Consider the following 16914-nt stretch of genomic DNA (forward strand, 5'->3'; position numbering starts at 1 on the left):
TAATTAAACCAAGATATTTTGGTATTTGCAGAATTAATTTGTCTAGTACTAGAACCAAATAAATCAATTAATTGTCAAAGTTATAATCAAAATTTGAATACAAACTTGTATCTTGAGTTTGCTCTTCTATATTGTGTTAAAGCTATGTATTTAATAGGTATTAAAGGACCTTAAGTGCCTTTCATACAGTATAAAACTGATTGAGAACAAATTGACATTCATGATTACAAGTTGCACATTTGCAAGGATACCATCCAATGCATCAAGGCCATGTTGTGCTGGATCAAACTGAAGGAATAAAATGTGAGGTGCGCTTCATTAATTCCTTAGAAAATCTTATCTGTATGAACAGGGCATTTTCCTTATCTGTCAAGTGCTAGGGAAGATGCTGTTTTTGCACATATTTTATCAGGAAATAATATTGCAAATGTCTTAAATAATATATGATAATATCCTTTTGAAAATACCGAAAGCAATTATTCCAACCAAGTTACACGTGTGGGGACAGTGTGCTAGGATTAATGAAGATTAATTTTGACTATTATCCTGTTTGATACTTAATAGACAATCCTTGCTTCTAAAATAATATACTTTTACTTCCTAGCCAACCAGCTTCTGAAATAATATACTTTTACATCCTAGCCAACCATGTACACACATGTTGTGTAAAGATTTGTGATTGGAACAGTCTAAGATATTTCATGCACCGATGCACGGGTATTTTAAACTACATTAGCATTTGTTTCTGGAGTCTGGACACAAGTTTCCCGCTCGTGCAGTCACTGTAATCAGTGTAATGTATAAAAGTTACCTGGCTTACGTGTCGCCAGGTGTTCGCCTATCCGTAATTGTAGTTCCTGTTCCGCTCGATCACTGATCCGCCCGCCGTTCACGCATTGCACTCAAAGCGTTCACAAGCGTTCACGTGACAGATTGACACGGACGAACAAGGACTTTTGGAAAGGAAAGAGATTTATAAGAGAAAATTTGCTTTAAAGATGGCGGTTGAAAACAAGGGAAAAGATATCTCCCTATTTCGATCCGAAGAAATGACATTAGCTCAGTTATTTCTGCAATCCGAGGCAGCATATGCCTGTGTGAGTGCCCTGGGAGAGTTGGTAAGATTTGTAATTTTGTTTCACCTACCCGCCATGTTTGTGTTGATTATATGTTCATATTTAATGTAATATCTTTCGTTTTCCATGTCTAGGGTTTAGTCCAATTCAAAGACGTAAGTATTTCTCATTTAATACTGCACATTCTGTTTTATATGTCGTCCTAGAGGAGTGAATAAAGTCATACACTGTCAAAATTTCTGTGATCATAGTTGGAATTTTCAGGCTGCAAATCCCAAGTTTTAAAAAGGATTTGCTAAAAACATGTCAGGCAAATGTAACACTGATTACAATTTGTTATATATTTAATTGCAAATTCTTTCAAACTTAATTTGGATTTACCAATTTTACCAATTGTAATTTTACAGTGATCATAGAAACTTTGACAGTGTAAACTGGGCCTAATACATGTCTTTAAAAGAATAAAAAAGAACTTATATAATCATGGTAGCAGTCTCATCTAACTTAAATAAGACTGAGGTACATACAATGGACCACTTGGATAATAGCCAACTTGTGATCTAGGTAACAAGAAGGGAAAAATTAGCACAGATAAAAAGTGCAAACTGAAATTAGTATTTAATTGCCAAGTTTGGCTGCAAAATGTTAAGTAGTATGGAAAATATAGCTATACAAAGTAGGCATTGTTTGTATACTTTGGGCCGAAGTGTTATTAATTTAACTTCACTCTTCCAGCCATATAATACAAAGGTATATAACATTTGATAACTTTGCTTGGCTATATCTTTGATTTTACATTATTCAGCAGCCAAACTTGGCAATTTTACTAAGTTAAGTATGTTCTTTTCCAAAATTTTCCTTTTTTTACCGGAATAAAACGTTGGTCTATCATGTAACTAATGTAAGTGTGGTCCATTAGATTGAGACATAAATATTTGTGTCAGTCACTTTTCAATTGGTGCTTTATATTAAAGTGGTGAACCCTTCAATGACATTTTTAGTTAAATCCTGATGTGAATGCCTTCCAAAGAAAGTTTGTGAATGAAGTGAGAAGATGTGATGAAATGGAACGCAAATTGAGTAAGCCAATTTAAATGCAACAAGACACCTGTTCTGGCGTTAACTTTGGCATGCTATGCACATGCCAGTCTTCAATATAAAGCTTCCGAACATAAACAATACAGTTTATACTCATTTAGATGCCTTGGCAAGCTAAATGTTATTCGATCGCGAAATTCAGAAGCACATTGTGCTTTAATTTTAAAGTATAGAGGTTCAATTGTTCAAAAATGAAAATAAAGTAAAACCGCATGATACGTTCACTTTGTCTTACACTTTGCCTTTACACCTTACACTCTTACACTTTGCACTTACAATTCGCACTTATATAGTTGTATTAAATCTTCAATCCTGTGCAAACTGTGACCTGTCAATGTGCCCATACATGACCACATCTTGTTAAACGGCGAAATAGCAGCAATATTATTAAAATAGGACCAGAATCTACATGTATTAGGTATATTCTTACCCCAATTAAATCTAAACTTAATCGAAAAGCATCAAAAGAACAGTTTATTTGTTCCTCTTGGAGGAATTGCCATAACATGCGAGCGAAAATGAATTGCGCATCGGGAAATTAGCCAAAGCTGTGCACCACAACTCTTGGGAGACAAAACTGTGACATAGATCAATAAGGTCATATATACACATTTCAAATACTAGTGTATTTCACGCCAAAACACACTTAGGATGAAAAATTTTAAAAAAAAACCAAGGTAAAATTCCCAGTAGCATTATTGATTGTAAATGATACTGAACTTGCTATTTATTTCATTCACAGGATTTCTTCAAAAAGAGATTGTAAGAGCTGATATTCACATAGGAAACTTCCATGAAAGCCCACCTGCCCCCCATCCTAGAGAAATGATTGATCTTGAGGTATATTATAACCTAATTTTCACATATTTTATTTCCTACTTATATTAGGGCTATTTATACGAGTGAAAATAAGCCGCGGCTTAAATAAGTCGTGAAGGGCTCGTATAAACGGTCATTTTGTTCGCAAGCCGCGGCTAAAATAAGCCCAGGGTTGAAGCCTAGGCTTAAATAAGCCGCGGCTAATTGTAAATAAACCGTTTATACGAGTTCTTCGCGACTTATTTAAGCCGCGGCTTATTTAGGCCGCGGCTTATTTTCACTCGTATAAATGGCCCTATTGTCATGTGACAACATTAATTGTTTTCAGCCCAATTCTACACTACCATTACCTTTCTAGTGAGTTTCCCCCATATGAAAAATTGTTACTGCACCTGATATCATCAGAAATTAAGTGTTTAGGATTTTGACCACAATACACTTGTAAATGTAAAATAATGATTCTGTGCTTTGTGCAAATGTATGCAGTCTTATTAGTTGACAAGCCTTGTAATATTTCTGGATTCCTTCACCATCAAGTGAGACCTATTTACACAAGATGCTTTTGATTAACCAAAATTAATTATTTTTATCCTACATAGGCACAATTTGAACAGCTAGAAAATGAAATGAAGGACAGCAATGGGAATTTTGAGGCAATGAAAAAGGGGTTGTTGGAGCTGACTGAGTTGAAGCATATCTTGCGAAAGACGCAAGTATTTTTTGAAGAGGTAGGCTGTAGACTAAACGCGAGAGTGAATTAATGAGCTGGCATACCTTTGACTGGCAGGAAAATCATTAGATCAGGCTTTGCTATTGTAGTGCCAGGCGATGCAAAAATTATACATGTAGTGCACATAATTACCTTTTCGCCGGTTACTAGTCAATCCATTAACCTGCAGTGCTCCCACAGGTACTATACAGTAAGTGGTACATGTACAATAAATAATACACTAGTGTTATTATTATTCAAAAGATTACTTAATGTGAAAGCGATCTATATAAGTTATGTAGATAGTCGTGATAGGTTTTTTAGCTTATTTCACATACATGTCTAGAATACAGTCATTTATATTTGATTGAGGTTTACTGTAATCTTAGAATGAAATTGGATATGAGTTTAATGTGTCATAACAAATGCAATGTTTGGAAGGTGTCATTTGATACTTGTGGGGAAATCAAAGAAAATCACTTTACAGCACTATACATAATTTAATACACATGGGAAAACAACATAGAACCACTAATGGGTAAAAATAATAAATTATGTATTGATAGTGATTACTAACAAATGGACTCTTTTGACTGTATGCAGCTAAGTTCAACCGTTTTGAATTGTTTAATATTCTATGATTTAGTCTGATATTCTCTGATTCTCAAAATTTGGCCACAGGTTTGGCTAAAAGAACTGTCTTCTTTTCCCCAGTTTCACTCTGGTGTGTGATTACACCTACATGTATATGTACCTAAAAAGTCATTTGATGCTTTGTTGGCCCTGTATGATTTTATAAACTAGTGTATTAATTATATATCTTCTGCAATCAATATACTGCAATTAATATACTGCAATTTCATTGGCTAAGTTGAGGTGTGCAATTTGAGCATTTAATTGAACCCTTTGCGAAATGTAATTGCACTCTTGCTCATATACATATGAATTTCAGAAGTTTAATTGTGGTAAATTTAATTAATTGAAAATTGTACTACCTCACTTATTCGAGTTCAATAAATAGTATCTTTAGATTACAGAAGATTTATAATTAATAAGTAATACAGAACAAAATAAGTCGTTCAATTGATGCCAAAATCGTTGTCAGGATTAGCAAATAAACCTTCCACCACTACGTGGTCAGTTGATTTTGTGACTATGATTTTGGCAATCATTGCCCTCTTATTCGTCCTATTGCCATTTTTAATGAACGAATGATTACAAATTATTATAAAACGTGATTGGTTGTTGTGTGTGCATGTTGCCATGTATGTATCGTGGCAATACAGAACTTATACGTATATAAAATATATACAATACTGAACTTCGTATATATGAACCACAGCATGAAGGAAGAACCGATGACCTGGCAACATTGCTGGATGAACAACAAGAACAAGCTGGCTCGCAACTTGGGTTTGTTCGTTATTTTTTTTTTTTATAGTTAGGGTATACTGCATATGTATGATCACATTATTACAGAGGCAAGTTGTTCAAAAGACGTGAAAAATCCTCATTTGATGTAGAAGGGCAATTCTGTGGTCACGCACGTAACATTGCTGTTTCACGCAAAAACGAAAAACTAGTCTCTGGAAAATTTTTCGCCAGATTCATAATACAGCATTTCCATTCTTTTTGCGTACACTTTCTTTTACAAAAATAAGGTTGTCTCCTAAAGACTTATTTAGTTGCGTTGTATTCGTGTGTTTGGTACTTTTCTCTGAAGTAAAATTAGATTGTACTCTTAAAATTTAGAGCAGGTGGGACCTAACTCACCTTTCTCTTTTGCTTGATATATTATAAAAGCAGCAGGAATAATTTTATGTCTTACACATTGATTGTTCGTATTGTATACACATGCATTCACGTATTGTCTGTAAAATATAATAACATCAGTTGGATTATTCTATTGCAGGTTTGTGACAGGAGTGATCGATCGGGAACGGGTTCCTGCATTTGAACGCCTCTTATGGAGGGCTTGTCGTGGCAACGTATTCTTCAAGCAAGCCGAGATCGACACGCCTTTAGAAGATCCTGTTTCTGGTTTCGTTATCCATAAATGTGTCTTCATCGTTTTCTTTCAAGGAGAGCAACTTAAGTCGAGAGTGAAAAAGATTTGCGATGGGTATGATTTTCCCCTCTAATCTATTATATCATAATCTTATTATACACAATTACTTTTGGATATCTATGGTCTATGTAGGTCTAAAACTTGCGTAACTCTTACTACAGGTTTCGCGCTACTATGTACCCATGCCCCGATACTACTCAAGAACGAAGAGAGATGGCACTTGGGGTGATGACTAGGATCGAAGATCTTCAGACGGTAAGAAGACCTGGCACAATGTATATAGGCGTGTCTTTACTCGTGATAACGTTCTATATACTTTCTTCATAATGACGTCAACGGGAAGAAATTATATTCGATGAAATTTGATTCGCTCGAAAAAAACTTGCAAAATTGTCAAACCGTAGAAATCGAATCGATTTGCATCTAGGTTGCCTGCTGGTTGTGCATGATATTTTCCAATCAACTTCAGAAACCAGTAGTCTTCACGCGATGCTCAATAAATGTTACCGTTTCTGAACTCTAGTCTTTACTCATGCAAATATAGGACTACTCGCAGCTATGTAGTGTGTCTAATAACGTTTTTCGTTAAATGTACTTGAGTACTTCGATTTCACGATAATATAACATTTTGGTTTTAAGTATTCATTTAAATCTTAGTCTTATATAGCTACCTGTGAAAACTTTTATATTTGTCATCTGTGCTGAGACTGAGCGAAAAGATAAATTTTACGCATATATGTAGTAGCTATAAACCTGAAAGATGGAACCCGCTTTTGTCTTGAACTTCATTTACTTTACTGTATATCCTATAAATCGTTAAACTGAGTTATTAACCAACGGACGATTGTTCGAAAGGCGTTTAGCGTAAACGGTTGATATATTAAGTCAAGTTTTAAAAATACTCTCATGCATCTTGCGACGGACTGAACCTACATATGCATTAAATATGTACTTCCGTCAAAAATAAAACTATTTTCATCGAAATATCTCAGCTCAGCGAGATTCTTAACGAAATATTTGTGATGCACTGAAGTTAACGACTTTCAATTAACCCGTTAAAAGTTTGATCGCGCGCCAAAAGCAATTCGACAGTATCTAAATTCGTATTTGTCATTTTTTACCGCCTTTTATTATTTACAATTACATATAAGATATACTATTTCATGAAAGGAAACTACAGTATAGATACTCTTCTTACCTTTTTCTGTTGTCAAAGGTGGCTGAAATTAATAAAAAATGCACCTGGCTTGAAAACTATAAAGGTCATCTTCTGCTTTACTTTTAGGTCTTGAATGAAACCGAAGAACATCGTCGAAGATTGTTGTCCACTGTTGCCAAAAGTATCAATAATTGGTTCATTAAGGTAAATTTTACTGTGGACATAACAAATGCATGAGAAATTTTCAAGCGAAATGCGAAATGGTCGCAATTCAATGGAGGCAGACGAAATATTTCGCCGAGAAAAAGCGCGTGTGAAATCAGGCCCTTAATTGAATGGAGTGCATGCTGTTTCGTTTACAAACTTTTCTTCATATGTTAACACAGGTGAGAAAAATCAAGGCCATCTACCACACGATGAATATGTTCAATCTGGACGTGACACACAAATGTCTTATTGCTGAATGTTGGTGCCCAGTTTCTGATCTCGATCAAATACAAGATGCTCTGAAACGAGGAACGGTGCGTGTAGTTTGGGATTTTGGAACTACTGCTTTGTTACCTGTAGTTGGTACATTCTAATGCAGTAGCGGACTCTAGGGTATAGGCCACGGCAAATGGAGAGGTCTCTACCCCCACACCCCCGCCGCCTTCCGAATATTTTCTCTCATTGTGACAAATATCTACGGCGATTTATAGTTTATGTATCAGTTTAACCAAGTTTTTTTAAGTGCATGATTGCATGTTGGAAACTTGAGAAAGCTTGTTGGAAAATTTCTCCCGAAATATTTATCTAGAGTAAAGTAATTTATCTAAAGTGAATCGTAAATCGAATGTTTAAAGTTTCTTGGAAATTTCAGAAGGTGCCTCCGTTGTTTAACTCGACAAATCAGATCGCCACTATATTTAAAGCCTGGGAACGTGAAACTACCAGTACGGTCCCGGAACCCCACTCTCCAAGCGATGTCTTTAACTTTCATGAAAGTTAATTCATAGAATTGATATGGGACGGGAAGTTTGCTTTTCAAACATAAATTTAAAGGCACTTTTAAAGCCGTTGTAGTGGCGTCGCTGTCTTAAATATTATTAAAGCTCCCTATATTAATACGGCATTGCCTAAGTGTCGCTGGTTATACTGTAGGATGAAAGTGGTGCTTCAGTGCCATCGATTCTCAACCGGATGAAAACAAAAGAGGATCCACCGACATTCAATCGCAACAACAAATTCACCGAGGGCTATCAAAATCTAGTCGACGCTTATGGTGTCGCAACCTACCAAGAGGTCAATCCAGGTATATATTCATATTTAAGCGGTTATATGTTTTAGCTTAGCAAGTTACTATAGAGGACATGCTTGTTTGATTTCTGCATTTCAAACCGTGACCAGGTATTTTTAGCGGTTATATATGTTTTACTTTAGCAAGTGTAGAAAATGTGTTTGTTTGCATCCTTCATTTCAAACAATGACCAATTACTTGTACTTTGTTATGTTTCAGCGCTTTTTACCATTATAACATTTCCGTTTCTATTTGCGGTCATGTTCGGGGACTGTGGACACGGCTTCATTATGTTCGTTTTTGCGTATTGGATGGTGCGAAACGAGAAGAAACTCGCCATAACTAAACCCGGTGGAGAGGTAATGTGTTTAATATCCGTAGCTATATGCATGCGCATTGATGTCTTAGACCAGCAGCTGTTAGCCCGTTACCCAGGCTCATCTGATGCCTGGTGTAAAAGCGGCTTTTTTATTGGTTCCGAGCAGGTTAGCCTTTTTCGAGCTCAGATGCCGCTCCGAGCTCACCCGGTTAGTTCGGAAGACTTTTCAAGATGAACGCCGAAAATTGCTTGCCATAGGCATTGGCAATGTTTTCGCAGAATGTGTGCACTTTCTCTTTAACAAATAAAGTAGAAATGCAAACTTCTTGTCACGTGCATTAGAGACCTGTCACAGTATGTTGCATGCATGTAAATGCAATGATATGCTCGAATATTTTCTAGATATTTGAGACTGTATTCTCTGGTCGCTATATTCTATTATTGATGGGTGCGTTTGCCGTATATACTGGCCTAATTTACAACGATTGCTTCTCGAAATCCTTCAACATATTTGGTAGTGCTTGGCATATAGGCAATCACAGGTGCGTTTGAAATGTCACAGCAGTAATTTCACGTCCTTTATATGTTTTACGGCTGGTTTGGTGAGCGTCAGGCAGGCAGGCAGTATGCTATACCATACTACAAAAATAACATTCGATGTGTTTTTTTTTCAGTTTTCCAGTTGATGTCCCAGAAGGAGGTAGTAGTATGTTAGTACCAGCTGGCTACCCCTACTATCGTGGCATACCTTACTACTTTGGAATTGATCCGGTATGTCCTGGTTAGAATAATTAGAACTTTTCACTATTATTTTTCGATGTCTTTTGGACCGGGATAAGACGGGCAGGGGTGACGTGAATAGTTTGTGGTACAGTAGCTATATATTTTATGTTGGATCCGGATTAGGCAATGCGGAATTTTCAGTATTTTTTATCGATCAAGTGGTCGAAATATATATATTTGTGATATACCTCTTTTTTAGTGGACAATTTCATTCGTAATCCATTTTTATCACTCTATATATAGGCAATACTCTAATAGTAGAGGTATTGTATACTGCTAAAACATACGCTGCTAAAATCGTCCAACACCCCGAAAATGAAAGTGTGCATGACCGTAGGTTACTCTGATTTCTGGGAATGGGGGTTTGGTTCTTAGCTGGACTAGCAAATTTTGCAGGCGCTGACTTTCAGTTGTAATGAATTTTTATATATACTTGAGAAATATCGCACGATTCATGACTTCGTCACATATTTTTGTGTAGATATGGCAATTGGCTGAGAACAAGATCAGTTTCACAAATTCTATGAAGATGAAGATGTCTGTCATCCTGGGTGTCAGTCACATGCTGTTTGGAATATGTTTGAGTTGTGCCAACTACATGTAATAACATCAGCTTTTTCATGTTCATGTTCATGACCAGAAATAGCTACCTTTTACCCCTCATTAATGCAGCATCTACAGTATACTATAAATCTGTATACATTTCTCGATCAATTTGCCCATTTTATACTGACATCACTTGCCAGACTATATATAGGCATGCAGTGATATGCTTTTGTTAGCTTCAGACATTCTGTTCCAATTTGTTTTATTAATTTCAGGCATTTCAAGCAACGGATCAATATTTACACCATGTTTATACCTCAGGTAAGTTACCTAATTGGGCTAGTTGTATGGACGACTACCTTGCTACACTTGGCAACCAAACTTGGCCGTTTTATTAATTTTAGTAGCTACATATGCATACTGTTTCAGGATATTTTTTTGAGTTTATAATATTGTATTTACCTTCATCGCGTTTCAAGTTTTTTTATATATACAGTTGCTGTGAAGTTTTTTCCTCATATTTTTGCATTTTTCTAAAGTTTTTGCATCTTCTGCATGTTCATTATGTCGGTTTCCTCCAGTTCTTGTTTTCAGTTATATATATTTTCATGAAACAACAAAGCTTTGTATAACTCGGGTTAGAAGTCCATTTTACGCTAGTTGCATTTTTCGTGTATACCTTTTTTTAGGTGCTCTTCCTGCTCAGTATTTTTGGGTATTTGATATTTTTGATTTTCTACAAGTGGATATTTTTCAATTCAAGTTCTGAGCATGTAAGTCTCAATGGAAATAACTTTTTTTCTGTATTTTTTATCCCCCGTAGCCCATTCGAAGCAAGCAAATATAGATTCCCATATATAGATTTTAAAGTAGCCGTGGTCTGTTGGAATCGCTCAGCTTCAATCAAGTGCAATGTTCGATCTTTTTCATGCAACAATTTTCACTATTCTGATACAATCTGTGCTTGTAAAATGAATTTTTTATCACAGCTAATGGTTAAACAACATACTTATATATGCGAAATGACATTGCAAATAACAATTACCTTGTTGACCTGTGTGTTTCTAATGATATGTATAGGCGCCCAGTCTATTGATTGTGCTCATCAACATGTTTCTGAAAATCACCAGCCCTACTGCTAAAGAAGATAAATTGTTTGACGCACAGGTAATGTTGGAAATGATTAATTGGGTAGCTGTATGTTGCTAAAATTTGTCCAATTTGTTCCACAAATAATTATTAATGTAGTCACCATTTATGTTATATTCAATAAAACAATTCATTCGCAGATAGTGGTCAGAATGAGTGGAAACGCCCGTTTGAGACGTCGAACATTTCATGTGCCGAATCGAATGCATATGTATTAATAGTTCGACGTCTGAAACAAGATTTAGCCTCGAACTTTGCAATTTTGTGGTTAAAATATAGTTTTTAATATTTAAATTTCATATAGCTATATGTGGTTATAGTTCTTTGAGCATTGACAGAATGGCTATACTAGAATAATTTCATTCCTTTGTTTGAACAACCGGCCTCAGGTGGATGTGAAGTAGTACAGAAAATCCAGAAAGCTTAAAAGTCGGATCATAGACAATCCAAAAGATATATATGGTGTTTTGGATTGTCTATGACTATGGTCCGATAAACCAATAACGGCCGATAAACAAATGTGTCGATGTGTCGATGCTGTCACGGAGTAAATAATAGATACAGAGCTGAAAATTAAGTGGCATATAATTAAATATGGCGTTTTTCTACCCGCTTTTTTAGTGCGCTTGAGCGAAAAGTGACCAACTGCGCGTGCTCGACAAGTGCCTGAAATGTTCGAAATGGCTTGGGTTTTTTGGTAAACGCCTGCTCAAACATTTTCGATTAATTGAAGCTTTACAATGTCGTCATAATTTATATAGCATTTTACGCACCTATTCTGTGCCTTTCTTAGGCACTTGCTAAGCATGCGCACTACAGTTCTGTATCTATTATTTACAGTTTACTAGTTCCAGTTCTGTATATATTATTATTATTATGTCGATCATACGTATAGTAACTCTCGATACATAATTTCAAAACTAGTCGGTAAATACGAAATACGAAAAAAAAACGATCAATCATATATTCTGAAGCAGATAAAACAAGGGTTAATTTTTCGATTTTTTTTTCAGCCCGTTATTGAAAAGATGTGTGCGATTTTGGCTGCCGTCTGCATTCCATGGCTGTTACTTGCCAAACCTCTGTACCTTCTCTTCCAGCGACAGAAAATGCGACGTCAGGTAATGTATCTTTACTTTTCTTATTCACATATCCCATGCACATTCGGTTCGCCTGTATTGTCTCGCTGAGGCTGTTCATTATAAAATATAAAAAAAATTATAATTGTATACCAAAAAATGTATTGCGGGCTTTAAACTTGAGTAATAAACAGTACTAAAGTGAATGGCCTGAAATTTCAATGTGCTTTAACGTCAAACATATAATATTAGAAAAAAATTGGAATTATTTAATGTGGTTGTTCACATGTAATGTGAGTTATTTAAATGTTGAATGAAGTACGTTGATATAATCAATCAATATAATCTATCAATTCATCATTATAACTTTATAAATCATTCATATTTTTTTATAAACGGAGATATTAATATTTCAATAATATTTCTACTGGAATCTCATCGGTCGTAGGTTTGTAAGAAACCAGGACCCTGTTAAATTATTGGATAACACAAATTGCATGCGCATATAAGCTATATAAAAACGCATAAGCTATAAGAAATTGCATAAGCTATATAAAAACGCATATAAGCTATATAAAAACGCGTGTCACTAAAATGATGTAAGAAACCTAGCCTAATTTTCACGCATGATCCCTCATTGAAAAAGAAACGTTTTTAGAAAAAAAGTCCTCGTTCAATCACAGGCCTTACGAACATATCTTGGTAGCTAAGGCGTGATCTAACGATAAAAACGTAAAGCAACGAAAGTAATGGCATGATTGAAATCACGATAAATATATCTATACCAAGTTAATTTAAAAATTTCTTTTAATCAAAAATTTGCCAAACATCGTGAAATCGTATTGTATTCCATCTCTCCGCACAATAAGCACATGCACATGCACATACACATGCACATACTCGAAATTTACGTCATTGTCGAAAACGGTAATCCAGTTTTGACATGTCATCGCGCCACTAAACTTTTCAAGTTACCATTCTTCGAATGAAGCGACGATTCAAAGTAGCCAAAATGAGTGTATTTCAGTTAAAAAGAGTAGATTTAAATTGAGCATGCAGGCAATGACACGCCAAAATTGTATTATCTTTTTTTAAAAAGTTGTGTTAAAATGATGTTAAAATTATTTTAAAACTCAATGCCGGTATTAAGCATTTTTGTCTTTGCTGAAAGTATACCCCCAAACTCTTGCAATTTCTGTCGACTTGCTTTCTTTGACCGTGACTGTCTTTGTGTAACGAAATGGAACCTTACTATATACTGACTTGTACAAAGGTTAAGTAAAGTGTATGTAGATTTGAATCAATTCACGAAAAACATTCCGGATTGTTTTGAAATGTAATTATCAAGATGATGGATGTGTCTTGATCAACTAATGCAAGGCGAGTATTGATTACTCTGTACAATTTGACCCTCTTGTATTTTCGTTCATATACACACGCATTCACTATAATTATTAGGTACAGCATCATTTTTCTTTTGTTAATATATACGTATAATGTTGCAATGCTTTTTGACCTTGATTTATAAAGTAATGATTGATTGATGGATGATTGATTTATAATTATTGATTGGTTAGCAATCATTAAGAGATTGATGATTTGTAATGATTATTGATAGAATAATGATTGATTGTTCAATTAGTAATTGATTGACATTATCCGTGGGTACTTGATTTGTTTTCTATTGATTTTCTTCTTTTTATTCCCTATTTGGCATTATATGTTTGATTGTTAAAGTATAAATTATTTATTGTCTATATGATCGATGGTTTATTGCTTTGACTGCTATACGAAATAGTCAAAACGTATAGGCCAAAAATGTTTGCATGTCATCTTCGTGCAGTGTCAATTGTTTTGTACCATGTCTGTGACAGTATTGTTTCATACTTTCACGCAATTCTCACATGCTGTGCTTTACTTTTACCGCAGGAGGGTCAAATTACGTGCAAATACTTTCACGGTTCAGTTTTTCTCTTACACTGTTAGGGTTTTGTAAAGATTCGTCAGACAAGCGATGATAGTCATGACGAAGGCGATAATGAGAATACTGACGACGAAGGTCAGTTAGTGCACGGTGATGCCCGCAGTGCAAGCGTAACTCATGATACATTCTCGGGAAGTGGACACGAGGTTGACGATGAAGAAGAGGTTTGTTGTTACTACGCACGGGGTAAATCGTGTCAAACGACTGCACCTGAACACGTTTGCGTAATTAGTTCCAAGGCATACTTTAATACTTTTGGAGTAATGTGCATCCTTGGCTATTCATTTTTATTAACGATGGTAATACTCCATAAGCCACAATGCCAAAACCATATTCAAGCGGCCACTGTAGACCATTATGTTTTTTTCTTTTACGTTTTTCCTTTTCCTCACTGTTTACTGAAATAAATTAGGAAAACAAGCCGCGTGTAGAACCGTCAATAAGTTTGCCCGAAAAACAAAAGAAAGCAGAGTACATATAGCTAACATCTGGCCATCACGAGGCAACATCCAATCAGTTTTCATGGCTCTAATAATCAACTCCAGTCATAGATAATACTGTTGAAAATGTATTTTCTGCTTGTTATTCCATCTCATCGAAATGTAATATTAATGTTCTCGTGATGCTTTTCAGTTTGAATTTGGTGAAATCTTCATTCATCAAGTCATTGAAACTATCGAATTTTGCTTGGGGTGCATTTCAAACACTGCGTCCTACCTTCGGCTCTGGGCTTTGAGTTTGGCTCATGCAGGTATGCACATGCAATGTAATTATTTTTGCTAAAGATATGTTTTGCATCTATTGGCATTTTTACAGTGTGTGCTTTCATGGAGTTGCTTTACTAAAACTCGCATGCCTCCAATATTAGAATTATCCGAGGTTCTTTGGAAAATGGTGTTTACCTTTGCTCTTGGGATCAGTAGCGGATTCGGCAGTGTTGCTGTATTCCTTATTTTCGCTGCTTGGGCAGGTACGTGATTTCGTCATCATCACCAACCAGTGAACTGAAATAAAACTGGAACGCTCACTCTGCCGGAAGTTTGAAGCCAAGATGGCGGATCATGAAGCCTTTCTTGTAGGTATGATCCAGGCCTCCACGCAGAAATTTTGTCGGGAATTCTGATTTTTCCTTTGAAGTTTCCGCGCCAGAGGCCTGGATCATACCTACAAGAAAGGCATCATGATCCGCCATCTTGGCTTCACTCATCAATGAGGGAAAGTCATAGAGTGAGCGTTCCAGTTTTATTTGAGTTCACTGTCACCAACTAACTTGATCCCAGTGAACTTTGTGTGATCTGGAGCGATAAAATGAACAAGGTTTTTTAAATCCCGCAATGCCCGTATCTTCAAATGTACTCGTCTTACCCTAGGGATGACCGTTGCTATTCTGCTTGTCATGGAAGGATTGTCAGCATTTCTTCACGCGCTTCGTCTGCATTGGTAAGTTTTGTTTACGTGTTTGGTTGGCGTAATCGTATACATTGCGCTAGCAGAAATCAATTCCGCTGTGCTGAAGATGAATCAAATTCGATTTCCCAAATATATAAGTAAAATCCTCTATCAAATTCCGTTAAAATCCTCTGTTAAATACCGACTCTGGAGCTGTCAAATTCAATCATAAAATAATATCAAAATTGTTACAAATAATTTAAAATACTTTTACTGCAATTTTTTAGAAAATTTCAACTGCTTTTCCCCAATTCAAATTAATTTAAACGAAATTACTGAATAACAGCAAAGAGTTGTCATGCAATTGTTGGTAATTCCACATACCATCCGTGCTTTTAAATAAAAAAATCTACCCTTTACCCTCAAAAAAACACTCTAATTAAGTAAGACTTGAAAATCGTAATTTTTTACCATCTACAGTATTTGAATCACTGTTTTTCTGTCCGAAGGCATCTTTTACATTCCCTTTGAATAAATTTTACTGGTCAATTCTCTGTACCCTTGGAAGATGATCCGAAATAAAAAATATCATTTCAAAAGTTTTAAAATGGCCGTTATGTTGACCAATCGCACGTTTGCAACGTTTCTAGTTACCAGTTAACCATAACTTACAAAATCGCCCAACGTCTAGACGAACAACTTCATTTTCGCATTGCATTGTTGGGCGAAATTAGTACCCTCGCCTGCTCAGGAAATTCAGAATTGCACCATATACTGTAATGCTGTTATGTTTTCACATTAGTGCATGGCCCCTTCATTTTATATAGTTTTTTTTAACATTATACATATAATAATATTATGTGTCGATTTGTGTAACTATTATTCATATTTAATACAGCTGTATTTTATATATAGCGAGAAAATTATATACCACATGTAGTTGGCACGAAGTTCTTGAATTTTTCTCTCCTTCGTGTTTAGGGTGGAGTTTATGAACAAGTTTTACGACGGTAACGGCTATTTGTTTGTGCCATTTTCTTTCAAAGCTATTGAGTCCGCTGAGGAGGACGAATCGCATTGATGATGGTTGATGCGTGTTCGCATTGCATGCAGATAATTAGAATAGATGAGACAACTCGCATTTAAAAGTTTGATTAATGGGTCAAGTTTAATTTTAATGATAATAGTAATGTTATTAATAATCTTTTCAAAATATACGAGGATAATTCGTTGAATTTCTATTCATTGCTGTGGAGATTTTCGTTTGTAGGCTTTTTCAAAAGCAGCGAACCTTCAGAAATTAGCCAGTCCGACCTGTTGTTACTTATCTTTACTTTATATAAGACTGATTCGACGATTTGTAGCTCGTTAACAGTTTATTTCGTCGTCCCAATCTAACGTGAATGATAGACGAATTGTTTATTTGAATTTATGATACGTTTTAATGTAGAAAGCGTTTT

At 35.5% G+C, this 16914-nt stretch overlaps 1 protein-coding gene across 2 annotated transcripts; it reads left to right on the forward strand.

The window, feature by feature from the left end:
• The first annotated feature begins 931 nt into the window (after positions 1-931).
• Positions 932-16695, forward strand: LOC114531352 (V-type proton ATPase 116 kDa subunit a-like). Of its 2 annotated transcripts, none has more exons than XM_028552986.1 (24): positions 932-1118; positions 1211-1231; positions 2078-2156; positions 2917-3014; positions 3593-3721; positions 5045-5115; positions 5615-5824; positions 5932-6025; positions 7056-7133; positions 7316-7450; positions 8070-8220; positions 8425-8564; positions 8927-9066; positions 9199-9295; positions 9789-9907; positions 10129-10174; positions 10543-10626; positions 10934-11020; positions 12016-12123; positions 14068-14229; positions 14699-14816; positions 14934-15035; positions 15436-15505; positions 16436-16695. In XM_028552986.1, the coding sequence occupies exons 1-24, from the start codon at positions 999-1001 to the stop codon at positions 16533-16535; spliced, it is 2559 nt and encodes an 852-aa protein (XP_028408787.1). In that variant the 5' UTR covers positions 932-998; the 3' UTR covers positions 16536-16695. The 2 variants fall into 2 exon arrangements, with proteins under 2 accessions (XP_028408787.1, XP_028408788.1); XM_028552987.1 differs by having other exon boundaries at positions 14080-14229.
• Positions 16696-16914: the final 219 nt, after the last annotated feature.

This window comes from Dendronephthya gigantea, unplaced genomic scaffold (genome assembly GCF_004324835.1).
Source record: "Dendronephthya gigantea isolate DGI-Jeju-01 unplaced genomic scaffold, DenGig_1.0 000070F, whole genome shotgun sequence".
Taxonomy (NCBI): Eukaryota; Metazoa; Cnidaria; class Anthozoa; order Malacalcyonacea; family Nephtheidae; genus Dendronephthya; species Dendronephthya gigantea.